The following is a 21,911-nucleotide window of genomic DNA, read 5'->3' on the forward strand; positions in this document are numbered from 1 at the left end:
ATTAAATCTGTTATACATTGTTGGGAAGTTATTTTTAGAAACTATAATACGTTTGACTCAATACATGCTATATCATCTATGCAGATTTTTATTGGAACGTTAGGTCATTAGGGGCTGGATAAAACATCTGTTTTTGTTTTTACAGTGAAGACAGATATCAATTTAGGAAATCCAACCATTTATATAAGCGCATTGTGTTAACTGTTTATACTAAGAATATGTGCATGTAATATTCTTATTATAGACGAATGCAATAATTCAAGGCTTACTAGAATCGAATTATAAAAAAATCTCTTGTTTTGTCCGTTAAGTCAAGAAACATTTCACGAAATACCGTCTTAAAAAAAACTCAAAAAGAGGAGCCTGACAACATCAATATAAACAACAATTCAATAATTCTCTCACTTGCTCTTATCTGGATTGTATTAAATGCGGTAAGTTAGCAAAAACCGGCTTCAATCTGAAACCCGTGTAAGGTATAAATACTCCCCAATTGGATACTTGTGATATCTCTGCAAAAAGTTGATTGCAAGCACACGAAATGGTCGAACCAGTCGTTGAGTAAAGTTACCATTTACAACGGGCGACTAAAGGCTATGTCGAAAATTTTACGTATGCCTAAGAATGTTTGGCCGTTTTTAATTAACGCTTATTTAATTGAGAATTAGTCATGTCGAATTTAATTACTTTTATAATGTTGCAATCTCAAGTTGCTTTATACTAATTTAGTCTCTGGAAACATGTATTTGTTGATACTTCTCGCCCACATCAATTATAATAGCATTTTAGATTTTAGTCGTAACTTGTTTCTATTAACGGATTTTTCAATTCTGAACTGATTTTTGTTATCACATATTCAAAATAAAAACTGTGTTTCTTCTGGTGTAGTAAAGGAGTAGGACTGAGATAATTTACCATCTAGGTGACCTTAAGAATCAAATGCACTCCAATTCCTTGAAAATAGAGTCGCAAAGAACTCTTAACCCTAATGTTTTGTTTATTTAGGAAACTGAAACATCTTCATCAGAGGCTGCATTTCATTCATCATATGACAACGATGATGCTCAGTAATGTAGCAATTACGTTGCGTCTTACGAAATTACGTCTGAACTAGTATGTCATTGCGCGCCTATCGCGGTTCTAGTTTTTCTGATCCAAGAAAGTTGTATCACAAGACCAAGCATCCAACCCTATTGTATCTATTAACCGGCTACTTTCTTTTTACCGACCATTTACGGATTGGCGAGAAATTCAAGACGCATTTGTAATGGGTATTTGTAGAGTAGTAAGAACATGACTTTGTCATGTCTCTGTCAAGAAGATCAATTTAATTTGAAATTTAGTATGCTTTAAGTATATATAAGGAATGAGGAGTACTTTTTACCCCTCTTTTAATCTGCAAAAAATACTTATTAAATACTTACTACAACTAAATCACTCTCCAGTTGTCTCCATGGAAAATATACAGAGGAGAGTAGTCTTGTAGATTATAAAGAGAAGTGAATATAAATAAGAGCACACCAATATCAAAAATTTTAAGTGTAACAAGAGACTAAAGTAAAATAAATCAAAGTAACAAAAAATCTCTCTGATTCGAAGATTGTACAATGTCTAACAGAAAATAAATTCAATGGCCAGTACTGCAACAATCCATCTTTAATATCAGTGCATGGTTTGTGCTCAAGATAAAAGAAATCCATTACAACACGCAGCGATTTTTCAAGTGCAAGCCGAAAATGAACGACTCTCAATCATTCAATTGCAGACTTACGTGTCTGGGCTAAAACGATAAAGCTATTACTGCAATGTTTGGCCAGCGGTTAAAAAAACTAATCCACATTGAAAGCCTTTAACTCAGTATCGAGTAGACAGGCTAGTATTCAGTTACATCGCCGACCGCGCCTGTCGCTTTACGATTACTCGTTATTTTCTATTATTTTATTTTTATTTGTTCATTCATTTGTGCTTATATTCCTTGCTGAGACAAACCAGGCAATAACATACAAATATGGAAGTGTCATTATATTAAGAATCCAGCTTTTAAAGTTACATTGAATTGGTCAATATTAATGATGAAATTTCAAAATTCTGGAGCTGCTGAAAACTACACATACAAAATAACAGCAACCTGTTTTGTGATATGTGAATGAAAATACGAGCGTCATAAGATATGTAAATCTATCTGCCATGTTCACAGCAAAAACACTTAATAGACTACCTAAACTTTAGCCGTCTTTAGAATGTCGCAAATAAATCCCCGGAGACACTTTATGAAGCAGTTGAGCTCGTTAGTCTGATGTTTGATCGTGACGCGATGTTATCTTGTACATACACTGAGCTGATGTGAAACACGAAGAATTCATAAAGTTTAGTTAGCTAGTAACCGGTTTGGATAATCAATACGCGCTTAGACATCGGGGCTCCATAAATAGAAGAAATGGACAATTCTAATGATACTGCTCCGCACAATCGTGCTCCTGCTGAGTTTTATTATCGATCACGGGGCAACTTTGTATAGACTTCACGGATTTAGCGTTTTGCGTAGGATTAATGATCCTAAATCCATCCAAAAGTCATTACTGTGAAATTTTTTTGGCTATTCCACACATTCATCACCAAACTAATTCATTTAATCGAGCATAAATTCAAAAAGTTTTATGCATTGCATTACATAAAACTATTCGTCATTTAGTTCGTGAATTGAGCTGTATTTTAATATTCTTTTCAGTGAGCGTGTGCCTCCTCGTGGCACACGTACACTATCAGGAAACCCTAGCAATGTTTCTAGAAATAAATGTCTTGCGATGTAGACACGGAAGATACTATGTCTGACAGCCAGTCTAAACTATTATATTTCTCGAGCTCAATATAAGATATAGATAATTTTTCACCGATAACAGTTCCCACTGCATAAATAGTTTTGCGTCTAGATAATTTTTATTCTACATTTACAATTTGATTTAAATAATACATCCTTACGAATTCTGTAAGAATGTTATAGTAAGAATTATGAATTAAATTACTCCTAAATTAATAAAAGGCATTTCGCATGCTTGCATGTCTTTTTAACCTCGAGATTTAAAAAAAAGACGTAACTTTAAAGTTTACGAAGCAAAAAGTCAATTTAATTATATTTATGTGCTTTAATTTTTGGTAGCACGGTGAATTTTCTATGCGCCTTGCAGATCGTAATAGAATTAAAGTTTTAATTTGGTGTTATGATAATTATGCAAAGAATTAGTTGTTTAAATGATTACGACCACCGAATGAATACCTCAGATTCTGTTACCATCATAATGGAGATCCACAAACACATTATAAACGAATTTCAACTCATTCTCATCATAAAATTGTCTAATGAATGTTACACTAATCCCAAATCTCTTCAATTGGCGATGACTACCTACTAAATTTTTATTGCGCGCGTCATGCCCCAGTTTATAGGTTGATTTAAAGTCGACCACACTTAAGACAATGAATCTAAATTGAAACAATAATAACCTGAGGAATATTACAAAATCTCAATAAGATTCATCAATTTCCGCAACAAGGTCACAAAATGTCAGATTTAATGCCTCAATCAGAAAGGGGGGCGTTTTTGATTTGTCAGTCTTTTTTACAACAAGATGTCAGAAAATGTACAAAACAAATGTGTTATCAATTTCAAAAGAATTGTTAATAAACGTATTTGTGTTAAAGGTTAATGTATCATAAATGATTTTGCATAGATTGTAAATAAATTAAGAAAAAAAGCGCGCTTAGTTTCTTGCGCCCGATATTCTCAGGTCTGAGGAATACTATTACGAAAGGGTGGTAGTTTTTTGTTGTTCAATCAGTGAAGTTAAATTCTATTTTAAATAAAAAAAATTGAATTTAAAGTAATAATTCAATCGTTAATAGTTAAAGATTGGAGTTGGTAGTAATCATTATCAAACGTCGGGTAAAAATAGAAGCACTAGGAGAGGGCGAATGACCGTTGGTTGACACACAACGAGCTCAAGGCCTGTGGAGATTAGATACCGACAACCAACGGTGCATAACAAACATAAGCAATGTATTTATAGTTGCAAAATAACAGGCCTGCTTTACGCTGCAAAAACTAAATAAATTGCGTAATGTTAATTTTAACATTGTCACTGCAACTGAGAGTGAATTTAATAAAAATCAATCAAAAACTGAAGTGATAATTAGTAATTGCAATTGGGTTAGCGATATAAGGTGTTGGTATTACATAGAAAAATACAGTCGTTGATTGCCATTCTAAAGTTGACATTTGAGAGTTTGTAAATAAACATTTAAACAAGAGTAAGTTAGAAAAGTAAGTGGAACGATTAAATTACAGCGTGGGTTATGTTTATTTGGTAGCAGCTATAGCTGCTGGCGCGTCTCCCGTGACGGCTTTTTATCGCGAAACGTGTCAGACGTGTGTTTTTATTGCCCGAACAAACAAAAAACTTTCACCTAGAACGTTTCAGCTTTTATTTCAGAACAAACACTGAATAATATATGAGCATTTGTTTGTTTATCCGGAAATGAGGACGAGGATTAATGTTTAAGGAATTCTTGGAGACTATGTTAAAACTACAAAGCAGTTGTTTGAGCTTTTTTAAATGAGAAAAGGGATAGAATTAAGAAGTTCACTTGATGAAGAACAATGCAGTGCTGCTCAGGATTTGTGGAAAACCTTAAATTCTGAGCGCTATCGCAACTACCTACGTAACTTTTAGACAGATATCTTAATAGCCCAATAGTAAGCGCCCTCCAAACTGAAAGACAATAATGCTTGCGAACTACTCCTTGGCAGCAGAAAAAGGCGTTGATGTTTAAGCCATTTAGACTTTTCTGGCCTTTCTGACCTTTATTTCAGACAACACGTCTTGAATCGGGTAAAAAGCTATTCATCTTGTACGACTAATATATAGCCAATATTATTATAGTCTTTAAAAAGATGACAGATAACTCTTTCGACCTTCCTCTGAACCATGTTTGTTTTACAATCAAAGGACATAATATAATTGAACGTCAAACTGTCAAAATATAACATTTCAATGGTGATGCAAAAATAAATCTTTGCGGAGTAAACAAGGCACGCACGCCACATAATTTACATATTCAACATACAAATGACTGTTGTAAAAATATTAACACGACACACATGCATATAATGTAAATAAATTTAGCGCAGCAAATATAAAACGAATACGAGTTTATAAGATAGAATATTATCATTAAATTAAATGAATTAAAGTTCAAATAATGTTTTGAACTGTATGTATTGACATCTTACAATAGTCGTGATTGCCAAATAAGGTTATATCCATATATAGAAGTGGTTGCGAGAGGGAATAATTATGATTAACCTACTAAATTCACTTACCTTAATCTGATAGGAGTTCACTTTGTACTTCGGCAATAGATTGAAAGTAGAAAAGTCCAGTCTTCTTGAAAAGATGCCATTGGCGCCAGCGCCAGCTCTGTGGGCAAATATATTTTAGATTAGATTTCTTTATAATACTTGCGATGAAATTATTGAACATTTAAGAGCGAAAATTATCATTTAAAATATATCTCTATATAGTGCCTCAGGATAAGGTCGAATACAGTAGTCCACATAAATCAGTTATTTTTGTGTCACGCCACACACAACCAGCATAAATGAATCTATGAGACTGGGAACAAAAGCGACGTTGCGTGCTGTTGCCAGATTAAAAAGTTCCTACCGTTATCTGGTCTTACCCTGTATCCGAGCTTACCCTGATACAGAGTAACATCTGGTAGTATTGTTGATCTGTTAGTAAATTCTTCGGTTCATTTCTCGTCTTAGTGTTTTTAAGTAAGTAAATCGCTACGGAGCTGTTATGAATTCTAAAGACACTGCGACAATGAATCAATCAATGGTTTATGTTTTTAACTGAATATCAGTGATCATAGTTTTATTTCATATTGCTCCTTGATCAACTTGGTAACAATTAATCAAATTACGCATGTCTAAGTATCTATCTATTCAGAGAGTACGATCCTACATTTGACACTATCCTGATAAAAATACATTCCTTCTTCCACTGACACCAATTCACGCCTGACCTTCCAGAAAATTCTCCATCGGATCATGGGACATACGCGGAAGTCACAATACAAGTAATAGAGAAGTAGCGTCACTCAGCAGTCTCCATGAAATTTTAACCTACGTCTAATATAGGGTCTATATATACTTATACAGGGTTGGTAACCCTAGCCCTCTGCCCGGACAAATAGCTCTCTAAATAGCCTCTGCCATAGAAATAGATTTACGACGCGAATATAATTAGAATTTAACTCGGACAGCAACCAGTCGGTGTAAGACGTGGCACTAAGTAGTTGTCTTCCCAAGATTGCTTAGCGGCCGTGTGAGTCGTGTGTTTGTATGCGTGCGTCGATTCGGGCGCTCTAGTTTGATGTAGAAGTACTGTTCTATTACTTTCTTGTGCCGACGCCAACCTTTACTGACATTCCCCTAACACTTCCACATTAGCTCAGGACATTTGTGCAGTCAAACTATTTTCAGAATTCTCATGAAGGCCAATAAATCGGTCTAATTGGAATGCTATCAACACAATACTCAGTTTCGCACAAAAAAGCATAATAAAACGCCAAGGCTATGCTAAAACTTGTTTTTTCATTGCCAAGGCCAACCGAATTAGATAGCGCGTCTCGTATCGCAGCGTAGCGGCCGGGCGAGGCGTGTCAACAAAGCATTGTGTTTACATTTTCATAGCTGCGATAAACTGATGATAACAATTATTAGATACCTATTTTAATATTTTTTGTTGCCATATTCACGTACTATGCATTAATATCACGCATGAAACTAAAATAACTGACTAAAAATGAATTTTTAGGGCAAACATCAAGTACATAATATGACTGGTCCTAAAACTAGTGGGAAAGGACAAAAATGTTCAAAGACAATAATTCTCAAACACTTAAAAAAAGGTGTGTGCTTTTAAAAATTTAAGGTGTTATCTAGGACTTTAGGAAGTACCTACCTTAATGTCTTACAAAAAAACTATAATCTATAAAAATAAGTAAATAAAAAAATACCAACTATGTATACAGATTAAATTTAAAGCTTATCCCTATTTTAATTAAAGACCATAATTCATTTAAAATTGTAAATGACCTTATTATTAAATGTCTGCCGTAAGTATTACCAATTTGTCAGAGGTATATTGTAGAGGTTTATATAACTGAAATTGATTTGTACCTTTTTATAACGGAAGTCAGTTAGACAATATTTTTATTCGTAGCCTTGAATGAACAATACATTTCAAATGTTATAAATAAAATGCCTAATACACCCAGTTCACTATTATGTAAGCGTGCACCAGCTTCAAGTTAAATTAGATGTAATTTGTAGATAAATATTTATTAGGCAAATGCCATTATTAACTGGTGTACTTACGTACGTAAATGTAAACAGCCGTTAAAGTAAATAACATTCAAAGTTCCATAAAAAAGAATAATTGTTAAAAGGAAACCCGTTCCGAACTAAATCGAAGTGGTATAAAAAAACAACGCATCCATTATAGGTAGTGTCTGTAAAAAACGAATGCGACAATAACACGGAAAATTCTACTTCATCTATATAGTTTTATTTTAAAATGCAATGCAATAAAAACGGCTTGTTTACGACGAGACACATTTTGAATCGATGTACCGGGGAATGCAAAATGGCGACTTGGCCTTGAACAGCAAATAAAAATAACAATGTTGTGAATAGCGTGGAGCGCGCAGTGTTATCAATTCAGTTGGAACAGAGCTCACATCCGCGCATGCAATGCGACTATAATTTAATTTAAATTATTTGGTTATATTGGCTAGGGTATATACTATTTCGTTTTTTCCTTCTGCTAGGAATTTTATTATGTAGATGCTGAGCTGATATAGGGTTTAAAGTTTATACATAGTTCTTATTTTACTTATAAGTATCGTAAACAGTAGGTCCTTTCCGGTAATTATTATGTACTTAAATAGTTGAAAATATGAATGAATTTTAGCACGCAGATCTGATAAAAGAGTTTATCCAATAGGAATAACGCCTTGCTTAAAACCTGTAATATATATAGTAATATTGAAAATTTTTCTTTTTTAATAAGTAATCAAGCTAAAAATGCACCTCCTATTTCTAAAATTGCAAAACCCAATAAAATTTTAATACATATTTCACTCTAGGCTCAATGTCACGGGCAAAAGTTTATACTTAATATATAATATTTTATTTGAGAGTATTTCTGTTTCATTACCTTGCATATACTATATGAAATACCTACATACTTTAATTATTAATGTTAAGATAAAAATGTTGCAACGAGTTTCTTGCCACTTCTAAACGAATATTTCCGAAAAAGTGCTATACATTCATTTGCCCTGTGCTTCGCCGGGGAAGTCCCAGGCTAGACTAAAAGGGCATTTACCAGTGTGAGGCCTCGTATAAACTGTAAAGGCACAACGGCGTCATTTTTTGCCGTGAAGCAGTAATGTGTAAGCATTATTGTGTTTCGGTCTGACTACTAGGAAAATGAGACTTAACAAAGTAATTCTCAAGGTGACGAGCGCATATTTTGTAGTACCGATCAGATTTTTGGACTTTTCAAGACTCCTCCAATTACTATCAGCTGTACGTCCTTATTGTCACGTTCCTTATTGACATAAAAAAATCATAACTACATATATTGTATATATTATGTATATTGATCTACACAATAATATATTAAATAGAATTAATAAAATTTGTCGACCCTACATGAATCAACGCCGTCTATTGTGATATGAAAGTAGACACCCAGAGTTGAGGAACCGGTCCCGACTTTCTCATTCAGCCCACGGTCATGGCTACAATAATTAGGGCTGTCACCTACTAATACTTGATAGTGCCGTAACTGTGTTGTGATATCATTTTTTTCTGTGTTATAATAAATATATTGTAACTTATATTCCGATGCAGCAACGGACCAAAATGTCCAGAAATGGTAAAGAAGTTAAGATTGAGTCTATTGTTCACTATTTTGTCCAAGAACAAGGGGTTCTTATATTCAAAGATAACAATTAAGTATTTAGCTTGTATAGCTTTTGGAGGCTATTGTTATGTATGTATAGGCACATAGGTAAATTTGTTAGAAACTATCGTAACCATAATGTTAACACCAGGAACATGCAGAAACTTATAACGCCTACTACTCGCCCTAGTCAAGTTAGTCTTTTGTGGGGATATGTATATGCTCTTACAACAAGTTCCCAGAAAATGTGCTAAACATAGTAATCGTAGGTAATTCAAAAGAATTTTTAAAAAACCATTTGTGTGGTTTACCACAAGTTTAAGTGACTACAACATAAATGACTTTCTTAATGATGCCACAGATTGGGAAAAGAGCGACCGCCCTCAAGCTATTAAATACCAAGTTTTATTCTACACTGAAACTATTTATGAAAAAAAAGAAGCCCGCTGAGTTTGTTGCGCCCGTTTCACTCATGTCTGAGGCATTAGTACAATTTGAAAGAGTAACAATATGGTTTTATGACGATTAAAAAAATTCAAATTGTTACTTAGAGTCGACAGCCCTACCGTTCTAAACATCCGATTGTGATCAAGTTTCGCTGAACTTACAAACTTAGAGACATTGTTTCCAGTGTTAAGTTACTTTAATTGTAAGCACAGTTTTGTTTATGCAGTGCTTAAATTATAATCCGCATAATTCTAGGAACGGTGCCGAATAAGGTTCTTATCTATGCTAACAGTGGCATTATTTAATTAATTTGAGTTGGGTTTGATAAGAAATAAAATTACCATTTCTTTAAAATAATACAGAAACTAATGTAGGATACCAATCTTTTCGGAGTGTTTCTATGTCGATATTAAATGAATTAAAAACGAACGGCATTAAATTAGTATAATAAGTACAATTACAATTAGTTTCATAGTACTTCTTCTCATAGTAAAGTTCATAAATTTCTCAGATTAAATGTAGTTTTTGTCGTAGGATATACTTTCTCACCTGCCATTAAATAATTAACTGATCGAGCGGTGAAAAATTAGTCACGACAGCCTAATATTGTGACCAATTATGTTTTGTCAATATGTGAGCTAGTTAAATATTCATAATACTGAAGAAGTAATGCCAAGCGTGGCTGATTTGTTACGACTTGTCGATCAAAAATAGGTTACATTAACACTAGATTCGCCTTCCTTTTCTATCTTGCTGTATCTCCGTATGAGATGTTCTTCTATCTCGTACGAATTTGTTTGCCTTTACGCTAGTATATTGTAAGTACTAAATAGTCTAGGACTAAGGCTGAGATCTTTAGAGCGTACTTAGACTTTACTTACGTAAATCTTAGCTGAGTGTCAGCTTAGCATGATCATTGATTACGTTTTTATATTCGTTTGAAAGAAAAATTTGGTATGCAGAAAACATGCAATCAAGGTGTTTTTAGACAAGTTTGGTGGTGAAAATATAGCATTTGGAGCTATGTACACTATTTTATCATATTACACATAGCCTTAAGTCTTATTTGTAGGTTGCTAATGTTTGCTGTTGGTTATAGTTAACACTCCAGAGCTATTTTGATCTACCACTTTTCTTTGCAGTTAAACAAGTGTTTTCTCGGCATGCGTCACATTTATTTAGTACTATTCTCAGCAAAGTTATTCTAATAGCTTGTACATTTTTTGTATAGGTACATTTATTCAGATTAGTAATCAATAATGAGAATTGTAAGCATTTAAACTGTTTGCGCTTATTAAAATGTTTCGTTTCCACGCAAGAATTTTGAAAATATCGGCTTTTTTACACACATGGCGGACCTGCAGCCGTGAACTCATATCGCTCAAGGTCGCTGGCATTTAGTGTCGCCTTAAGCTAAGACACTCCAATTCAAATGTCAAGTTCGCGTTTTATCACAGTCAGCTTAGTTTTACGTAAGTGAAGTCTGAGTAATGTCGAAGTACGCACTATTGATCTCAGCCTAAGTAGTAGTAGTGTGTTGTAGACTAAATAAGTAAATAAAAGTGTACTAACGGCAATCTCTTCATAACAGGGGATAAAAGAGACGACCAACACTTGATTATAATAATAATCAATTTGTTATGTTTTAAGAGTGATAACCCTCACTTCTGGGATTAATTACACAAAATAAAACTGAAAAAAAAATTATGAACGACTCGAACCCGCGAACTCGCGCGTTCCGTGCGAGCGCTCTTTCCAACTGGACCAACCGTTCGAGTGACGTATCGTTGATAAAATTTTGTATGCTTTGTTCAACATCATGTTGTCGCGGGTTCGAACCCCGCATCGTTCATAAAATTTTTGTTTTCAGTTTTATTTTGTGTAATAATAATAATATTCACACACTTTTACACAAATCATCTTGCCCCAAACTAGGCATAGCCTGGACTATGGGTACAAAACAACACATTTAATACAATACACAGTTATGTTTGATTTAACTCGAAAACTAACATCAATATTTAACATAATATAGATGTTTGCACCTTCCGGCATTCGAACACGGGACCTCTAGTTTAGCAGGCACTAGGCAGGAGCTATTAAAAGATTACGTAATGTATCAGTTCTGGAATACAGACCTTCATTTAAATCATCAATGATTTGATTACAAAGCTAGAAACCGGCCTTCGAATTATAAACGATCATATTTCATGGCTTTCCGAATCTAACAACGTAATATTTTCAAACAATTCACATACAGAAGGTCGCAAACCCACATCACGAATTAATCCTTGTCAACTTTGCATATCGGATTTTTCTTAACGTCTAGATAAACATTGGTATTTGTAGATAAGTGAATAGCACACACCTTTATTGTTTTCTTTTTATGAGAAATAGTTGCGAGCCAATTAGGGCGTTCGCCTGACGTTAAGTCCCCTACTCATAAAAATGCAGTGCGGCTCAGGATTTTTTTTTAATGAGAGGGGGCAAACGGGCAAAAGGCTTAAGTGATGGGGAATGGTGAGGATGGACAACATGGACATCCGCAACACCAGGGGACAAGAGATGCGTTGCCTGCCTTTAAGGTTCGGGAAAACAGCAGCCGGTAATTGATTCCACAAAGAAGAGCCAATTTCTTGATAACCGAGCGGCTGTGGAATGCCAGATGTCAACGTTTGCGGGTGGTATTTAGCACTGTGACGTAATGTCCGTTGGTGGATTCTTGATTGAACCCAATATTCAATTCACTTTGAGACATAAGATGTTAACTCTCATTAGCCCAGTAGCACAAAAAATAATCAAAACAATAGACGGCCTGTTCTATTACTTTTCCTTAGATGTATTTATTATTAGTGGCATTCAAGTCACACCCATATAATAATAACAATACTAATATGACGGAAATCAATACCGTATCGGAATTGTTCGATATTCAAAGTCACAAGAACCGAAGCGTAGTGAATAGACAGTAGAGTCACAGAATACAGAGTACTGTAATGTTAGATCGTGGTTCGTGACGCGACGTAAACAAAGAAGACCTTGGCCGCGGCCGTACAATGGGCCCCACTAAATTTGATTACTCAACACGTCTCGCTTGTTTTGCTCACGGTTTTTACCATAAACGCAACACTGTTCACGGCTGTCATAGGGTTGTCACGCGCACTAAAACACAATATCATTATTATAATAAATCTTAGACCATTTATACGTCTAGATAGACTATGATAGCTGTGAAAACGACGTAAAAACGAGAGTATATATACTTATAAATTATTAATAATTAGCTACGCAAATAAACTAAATTAACTGCAAAGAGTAAAAAAATTCATTTAAGAGAAATTAAAATTTTATTTGTGTGTTTTTAAACCCTGAATATAAGTCATTGACAGACGAGTATGGGTTATATGTTATACGCTATCAAATCAATCAGACGCTTGGGTTCGAGTAAATGACAACCAACGTAAGGAATGGAGTTTTTCGCGAAGTATGTATCCGATTATTGTACCAACAAACTTCCCACTACAATCATTAGATTGTAATTAATTTGAAATGTACACGAAATTATATTTCGTATTTTACGGGTCATACATTCAAAATAGTGTGGGTACATATTTTACATTTGTTTTGAATATTTCTGGGATTTTATTTTAAAAGCCTATATGTCACCCACAAGACTTACTAACTCAACTTATCCGGTTAGTAGGCATAATCAGTTTATGTTTGTTCCTGGTTAATAATAACATTGTGTTAATCGTGGAGTGCAGTTTCCCGATAGAGGCCATAGTATGTACTATTTATAGTACTTAATGTTTAAATAAAAACTCGATCAGCGATGCATTATTGAATGATGATGAAATTGACGGCGGTGATCACCAATTATCAAGTGATATAAAAAACCAATAAAGCTATTTATTTTCAATTTCCAAAGACAGATATTTTCATAAGCAGACCGTTGAACTGAGTACGAAAAATATAAATATTCATTTTCAAAACCCAAGTTTGATAACGGGGTTATATTAAATTTAAATTATGATTTATAGCTTAATTGCTTATTTTATTAAAACAATTCGTGTCTCAAAATCGATTCTAATTGAATTACAGTACACAACCTCTTTACATAAATTAGCCTGCCTGTTTTATCTCTAGGAAGTGATCATAGTCAGACAAACATAAACTCAAGGCTAGTATGTATATACGGGAAAACAGAATAACGCCAAAAATTTAGGTGTTAATTGCTTGCTGGTACATAATGGTCTACTAAATTTATGACTTGAAAATGTGAGACTCTCAAGGCCTTTAATTCAAACTATAAGTATCATAAAAACTGGCAACAAACATACAGCAAACTTGTAGTTACCTCGGTCATTATTACCATTGAAATGAGCTCTGGTAGGTATGGGAAAAAGTGGAGACTTCAAACTTTTTAAAATTTGCGAAAATTATTTTTTATACGATAAATTTAGGCTGAATAATGAAGGTATACGGAATGCTGCAAGAACACACAATATAATGAACGTCTTCATATAAGCATAAAACAATAACATAATACCAAAAATGTGCTTAACATAAATATATAATTATTTATAAGTAAAATATGAATTATTAAATCTCCCCGACGCTTGTCTATTATCAGAACCAATTCCTCCACACCTAGGGTTACCATTTGGTAATTTGAATAGTCCTAACATTTCCAATAAGTCCGAATTTTGAACTTTATCTCGTTTAAATTTCGTTTCTCGTACAGCTTTAAGACTTATTTGATAAAAGTTTATATGTAATTTTATAACTATATTCGACCTAATTAAATTAATTAAAAGTCCGGACATATCCGGACAGATGGTGATCCTAACCACACCAGTTTTCAAGCATTGAGAGCTGCGATGCCATAGACACATTGAACATATAACACCTCTCTTTTGCGTCGGGAATTTAAAATAGTACATTACCTGTGTTTGGACGATTTGTTCAGTTTATCATCACGGAAAAGTGCGGAATTTGAGCTGCAAAACTTTTGAAGTTTTTCAACTGCCAGCTATGCCAACCGATATGATTTGAGGACCTTCTAGGTGCTCTAAAAGCATATCCTCACACCAGGGCTTCTCATCTAGTATTGCAGAAGTCCATGAACAGCATATTCATATAAAAAAAACACGTTAATTGAAAACCAACTTGTCTTAAATACGCTAGCAAATTACAAGAATAACTCTCAAGGCCTTAAGATTTAAATTCAAAGCACTCGTTATAATTCCAGCGAAGTTATCGATACGGGAACAAAGAAGCCGTAATATCGGATTAAAGTATCGAGGCATCACCCTCATTAGTAATTCCACACAAAATATTTCTTTGAAGCGACCGGCGACCGATTTCTAGATATATTTACGTGTATATATTATACTATTACGACATAGTATCTAATACATGCTCTATTTGAAGATGTCGAGTGGATAAGGAAAATTATATTTTGTGTTTGTTATACTGTTTCAGAGACAAAAAGGAGTGGAGATGTCACCGATCTAAAAATATTTTAAAATTATAATATGCTTTATTTATTCAATAATCCTGAGCGGCACTTCATTGTCATGGGCAGGGCGTCCTGCTCGTCTTGTCCTTTATTTTCATAAAAAAATACGAGTTTATATTTAGTTCGCGTGACAAAATGTAACAAATACTGAATTAAAACGTGACGTAGTAATTGGACAATGGGTCGAGAATTGGGATAGTCGAGACAAACGGGTAATAAAAATAATTAGGCAATTAGTTGGGTCGTGTGGGCGAGGTACAGAGTTCGATCCTATCTCCATTGTATGTAAAAGGAGATAAATGTTCAATTGAGCGTAGCGAAACATTTCGTATGCCTTGACTTATATTTATAACGTAATTTATGTGATTAACATAATAAAACAATCAGAAAAATCTGTAGAGATTTATTACTCTAATATTTTTTTAATTAATGTAAAACGTAGTTTTATCTCTTATCTTTCTTTATCTGATTATCTCTGCTGTTGCAAATGGCTATTGGCGGTTGCAACAACACTTCTAGTCACCTGTTCCCTTTTGCCCATTTTCTCTCTTATATAAAAAAATACGGAATAAATTTGCTCATGCAAAAATTTTCGCCTATCCCTATCGCCATTTTCCCCCTCTAATTAAAAAAAAATCGGAATAAATTTGCTCATGAAAAATTTTTCGCCTATCCCTATCGCTAGTTTGTATGCTAGGGAAAGTCGCTTGACTATATAAAAAACTTCTTAACTTCAAACTTAAATTACCTGGTACCCAAAAACATTAGACGATTTTTCACATACTGTACTGCACATATAAAATGTCGTTTATAATTCGTCCCTCGACTGACGATGGTGCATCATTGGTATTGCATGGGTATTGCTTAATAGCAGATTATTTTTATTAAATAAATTAGAAAAGATCAAGAAATATCGCAATCAGCATATAAAAGGCTTAAGTTTATCACACACGAATTTAATTTATACATTCGAAACCTAAATGCCAGCTGAGTTTTTTATTTATACATGCCACATGTTAGCCTGTGTTGTGGTGTGTTACACGAGCCACATCATATCAAATATGGCAATATTTATTTGAAATTATTTAAACTTTATAAAAAAAAACATCAATTTACACTATCAGACCTGATTCCTGCCGATTTGTATACGGATGCCTTTCCTTCATCCATCCTCAATGCGCTTTTCATGATATTTTCTTCGATCTTTCATTCAAAACTTTCTAAATGTATATTCTACTAATAATTTCACAAATTGCCAAAAGACGTTTCCGTATGTATTGAAATATATCAAGTATTCATGTTACATTTATTGTCTTTCAAATTAGAACAAGGGCTAATATGTACCAATCAGAATACTCGCCAGTATCTTCAGCACGCTCTCTGATTGGCTGACGATAGCGGGATGACGATGATGATTGGACGATTTCTGTAAGCGTAGCATAAGCGTATACAATACCGTCAAAATGCATTTTTAAATAATCAAAAACACGAAATTACAGCTTTACATATGGAACCCTAGGAAGATAAAGGATTTGTTAATGATAAATTCTTGAAATACATCGGTAATGTGAATATACCGAAGGTAGAAGTTAGTGTCTACGTCTAGGCCAGTATTTTTTTTTCTTGAGATTAGAATTTTAAATGCAGTAAGATCTCTCATGGCTCAAAAATACTTCAGCTAGAACATTCTAGATTTAAAATATTGGAAAAACAATACAGGAATGTTTTTTAATTGTTTTTTCAATCAGCTTTAGAAGTAATGACACCTACCATTCTCGGTACAATCGCTTCCTTTTAGGAAATTTCGAATTGAAGAAAGAATAGCAAGGGAGAATACTGTTGAATTGAATACGATGGAACTTTCCACTTCATAAATATTATTTTTCAAGTAAATAATCCGAGTTAATTTAATACAAATAAACTTACAAGTTCAGACAATATATCTGTCGCAAAATGTTGAGCTGCGACGTTAAAACCCACGGAAGATACATATTTCTCACGTCGCCACGTAAATGAATAAAAAATCTACGGGCAAAGTCGCGGGACGCCACTAGCCATAAATTAATTAATACAATGTATAGTAAAGCGTAATGTAAGTATTGTAAGATAACGGGTTCAGCGAGTAAATAATTCTATAAATAAACTTATTGTAAACACAAAGAGTGGACGGGATCGTTACGTGAAACACAATTGAAAACAAGTCCTTATCGATATAACTATTAAATTGTATAAACAACCTAGGAACGTGTTGTACTTTGGATATCCTATTAATAGTATTAATTGCTGTATGTCAGTAAGTTATCTGCTATGCTCTTGACCAAGGACAACATTTGAGTTATTTATGGACTCTATCCAACTATTTATAACATTTAATTATTGTGAAATTGAGATAACGTTAATGATGTTTAATTTCTAGAAATGTATTCCGTGCAATCATTTTGATTTATTTCCGAATGGAATGTTTATACTTGACTAGTTGATACCCGCGACTTTGTCCTCGTACACATATGACTAAGCACGTGGTGCTTATTAATTGTTGTTTCATAAAACTTTAATAACTATATTAAATGAAGATCCAAGTGTCTAAGGAATAAAACATAGAAAAATTAATTAAAATCTTTGCAGTAGTATTCCGTAATGACAAATTAAAACCTCTATCATTTTATTTAGATAAATCTTAATCGAATGGATGTTTTCGTGTTTATTATAAATTATATTGTTAAAAGCTATGTATTATTCAAATATTCTATCCTTTCATATCCTAATTTATAAAATTTTCTAACGCCGTAATTCCTTCTTAATCTACACAAGTGTCAAATGTAATGAACTTGTAAATGCTTACAGTGTATTTCGGCATCTGATAACCAAATCATACTTTCTCCCCTAAATATTAATAAAACCAATGTAAACTTTAATTATATTATTATTATTAAATGTAAACTTCATGCTGGTATCTTGGGCACATGGAAAATACTAACCAAAATGTAGTTATTATATAGTACTAATTCTAGACTAAGAACTAATGTAATAAATTGAATATAAAATATCGTAACTCTATTAATTTTTTAAACTAATTAGCATCATATATGTGACAACTAGTTAATGGCTTTTTGTTATACAAATAAATGTCATCATAGTTATAAATAGCTGTAAGTTTATTTCATAAATAAATTACAGAATGTATGTATATTAGACCGTACTACGTTCATCCGTTAAGAAAATAATTCGATATTTTCCAAAGATTGAAGAGGCAACCCTCTTGTTATTTCTCTGGTGTTGTTATTTTTTTATTTAATTTGTTGACAGGTCCGTTTTTTATTAACAATAATGGCTATGTTATTCATAAATCGTAATAAAACAAGAAGCATGATTTTAATAAATTGTCTCGATAGAAGATAACACAAAACCACATATTATTTGAGCGTCTTTCTTTACTAGTTATACCTACTACTTACGTTATGTTAATTATAACGTTGTTATATATTTAAAAACGTTATAATATTTGAAGTTAAATGTTTGTTGACTATATTATTTTTAAATAGTAGATTTTACAACGAGTGCACAAAACGAATCGGCGAGGGCTGATAGTAATGTCGAGGATAAAATGGTTTTGTGGACGAGTTATAAACTCTGCTTTTCATTACGATTGCGAGGAAATAAAACAGTAGTATAACATGGACATTTTTAACAATGTTAGCAAATTTGACAAAATTAATAAACGCACGAAAAAACAGATGTTTCCCGCCGCTTTTTTTAAATCTTACGACATTGATATTAGGCTTGGGCTCCAGGCCTATACAGCCTACTATTAAATAAATTTTGTAATACTCGTATATATATTTTTAATTAATTAAATAACCTACCGTATTTTAATTTTAATATCTTTTTTGTCTTAAAAAACACACGAGGCAAATAAATTTAAGTAAATATTATAAAATAACAAATTCTATCTCTGAACTTTTTATTGTTTGGCTGTATGGCTCATTGTCTTTGCCTTAATATAGATATACACTTATGAGTAGATACGTTAATGCACTTGTGCACAAAAATCAATTTTGTGCAGCCTATATCGTGCACAAATAAGCAATTTCAGAGCATGAGAAGTGAAAAAGAGCGAGGTATTCGGGTATATTTTGAACTTATTCTACAATCAAAATATTTTGAAACTCATCTTTGATATGAGAGAAGAATGGTATTTATTAAATCCACAATAATGAAATTCTCAAATAGTTAAGTGATACGAAAACAACAACTTCGACACGACTCAATTAACATATTTTGTTTTCATACAATATAAGAAACTGTGACAAACAATTTTTTTCGCCATAAGTTATTTATCGCTGTGAAATGTGACCTCGACCGAACAACAAATGCATCGCAGTTGTATATATTCTCTGGGAACGTCGTCACAAACTGCGCATAAGTTTATTTATATTGAGGATGGTTAGTTATGTGTAGGGCAGTTATCGCCGAGCAACAGAGTACAGAATGCAACGCAAACTTTACGTAACTTTATGTTGATTTTCACTGTACTACGCAGTGGCAGCTACGCAGTAGAAGTAATTTCAATGATTATGCTGTCTGTACCTATATGGTTTATTTATCGTTGCCACGGAGAATTACACGTGAATTGCGAGCATTTTTTAATTGTAATGACATACTACACAATACATATAGGTATAAATTACCAAAAAGTTTATCTGAATTATGAATAAATAAATTTAAATCTTTTATTATACGCAGACTTATGTCATAAATGTCATATATGTATTAAAATGCGTGTAATTGTAAGCGTGTTTTCACATTAGTTTTTCAGTAAAAGTTTTTTTTTTTTATTATTTTACCTAACCCGACGTTTTGTGACCTTTTCAGAACAGTTTTCAAGGGGACTTTTTTTAAATAAAAATATGAGAAGAGACGAGCAGGACGTTTAGCTGCTGGTAATTGATACGCCCTGCCCATTACAATGCAGTGACGCTCAGGATTATTGAAAAATCCAATAATTATGAGCAGCACTACAACTGGGCTCTTCACCTTGAGAAATAGGTTAAGTCTCATTTGCCCAGTAATTTCACTAGCTACGGCTACTAGCTAGACCGAAACACAGTAATGTTTACACATTACTGCTTCACGGCAGAAATAGGCGCCGTTGTGGTACCCATAATCTGGCCGGCATCTAGTGCAAAGGAAAAAGAGAAGGACTGTGGGTTCTGTTTAATTAATCAAAGAAAATACTAAGAAATATTTTTGTTCCGCCGCGGCGCGCGATAATGTGCGCTAGCCTTTAGAACACATACCTAACTCCTCTCAATAAGTGAACAAGTGCGCACGAGTTGAGGGTGGTTAGTTATGTGCAGTAATGATCGTGCAACAAAGTAGATGTTATATAACTAATGTTGATTATTAATACAAACACATTAGTAACATTGTAATATAGTTGATGTTGGGGCAGGTGGGTGTCTGTGGATAAATTGTATAAATGACGATCGCCCTGGTAAACATTACGTGGAATTACAATTATTATATAAAAGATTTTAATATTTATTTTTGCGGAATCTTTTTCGATCATTCAATACCTACGCTATTGATTCAGGATTTATTATTTAAACAAATTAAATTTATGAACGATGCGGGACTCGATTTCGCGACTGCTCTTTTACTGAGCCAACCGTTCGAGTGACGTAAAATTTATAAATCTTGATATTATGTCTTTGTCATATATTCAGTCTCGTGCCAGATTTTGGCGAGACAACACGTCCTGAAGATGCCTCGTGTAGAGGCGAAACACGTGTCGAATTGTTTTAAAAACAAATATTGGCGGATTTAACACTAAAGAAAACTTAAATCATTTGTATAATTATGGATTTCCGCAAATTAACGCCTAATTCAATAATATATTTTTTTTTATTATGTCTTTGTTCAACTCTCAGATTGTGGCTCCATCTACAGCATCTACTTTATTTTGACCTATGTTCCGGGAGGGTCCTTGCGGCGAAACATAGTTCACCATTTAGAAGCAAGAGAGAAGTATGCGCGAGAAAGAGAGGGAGAGAGAGATTACAATTAAGAATTTCGCGATAATAGCCTAAACACATGATCGGATTTGGTGCGTTGGGCGCCTCGCACCACTTGGCCCGGTGTCGTACTCGGTACGGTCCGAACGGTAAAAATAATGTGCGCTGGACAATGCGAAGTACCATCGAATATGGTCCGCTACCGGACCGCGTCCAGACTCGGCCGTACCAAATCCGATCATGTGTTTATAGCTTAAGAATTTACCTTGTAGCACGTCTGGACATGCAATTCGTCATGCATGCCCGGTAATGCGTCATATTTTGTCAATGTGTGCATTAACTAGTTTTGTTTGATATTCTGGGACTAGATTGTGATTATTTTATAGCGATAGAAATGACTGTACAATATTGTATATTTTTATTGAAAAGAGCGCAAAAAAGAGTGCTGGGAGAGTTTCTTGCGCCGCTTCTTCTCTCTCAGAGCTTATTAGTTTCCGAAGCGGTAGTAGTATTATTTGAAATGACATCAAAAAGAATTCTAAATGAATCAATTTTGAGAAAATAAATGCCTTTTTTATTCAAAATACTTAAGCCAAGTGTGGCTGACTGTTTACGACTTGTCAATCAAAATCGGTTACGATTACATAAATTCTATTTTCTATCTCGATGTATCTCCGTTAGAGATGCTCTTCTCTCTCGCAGGCTTTGTCCATATCGCTAGTAAGTCTATGGTTACAACGGTTAATCTGATTTTGAGATAACTAATCTAAATGTCACTCGCAGAATGATATTGCGAAAATTTACGAGCGTAGGTCCTTCAGACACACATTAATAATGAATGTTCACTGCTTGAGAGATCATTTGAAATGAAGCATGTTTCAGTCCGCTATCACA

General features: G+C 33.7%; 1 protein-coding gene across 1 annotated transcript in view; it reads right to left on the reverse strand.

The window, feature by feature from the left end:
• The window catches only part of LOC126965520 (headcase protein), a 75,572-nt gene that overhangs the window by 39,651 nt on the left and 14,010 nt on the right, over nt 1–21,911 (reverse strand). The window contains exon 2 of the mRNA XM_050809183.1: nt 5,378–5,474. Coding sequence (XP_050665140.1) covers nt 5,378–5,474 — 97 coding nt within the window. The remainder of the gene's footprint in view (nt 1–5,377; nt 5,475–21,911) is intronic.

This window comes from Leptidea sinapis, chromosome 7 (genome assembly GCF_905404315.1).
Source record: "Leptidea sinapis chromosome 7, ilLepSina1.1, whole genome shotgun sequence".
NCBI lineage: Eukaryota > Metazoa > Arthropoda > Insecta > Lepidoptera > Pieridae > Leptidea > Leptidea sinapis.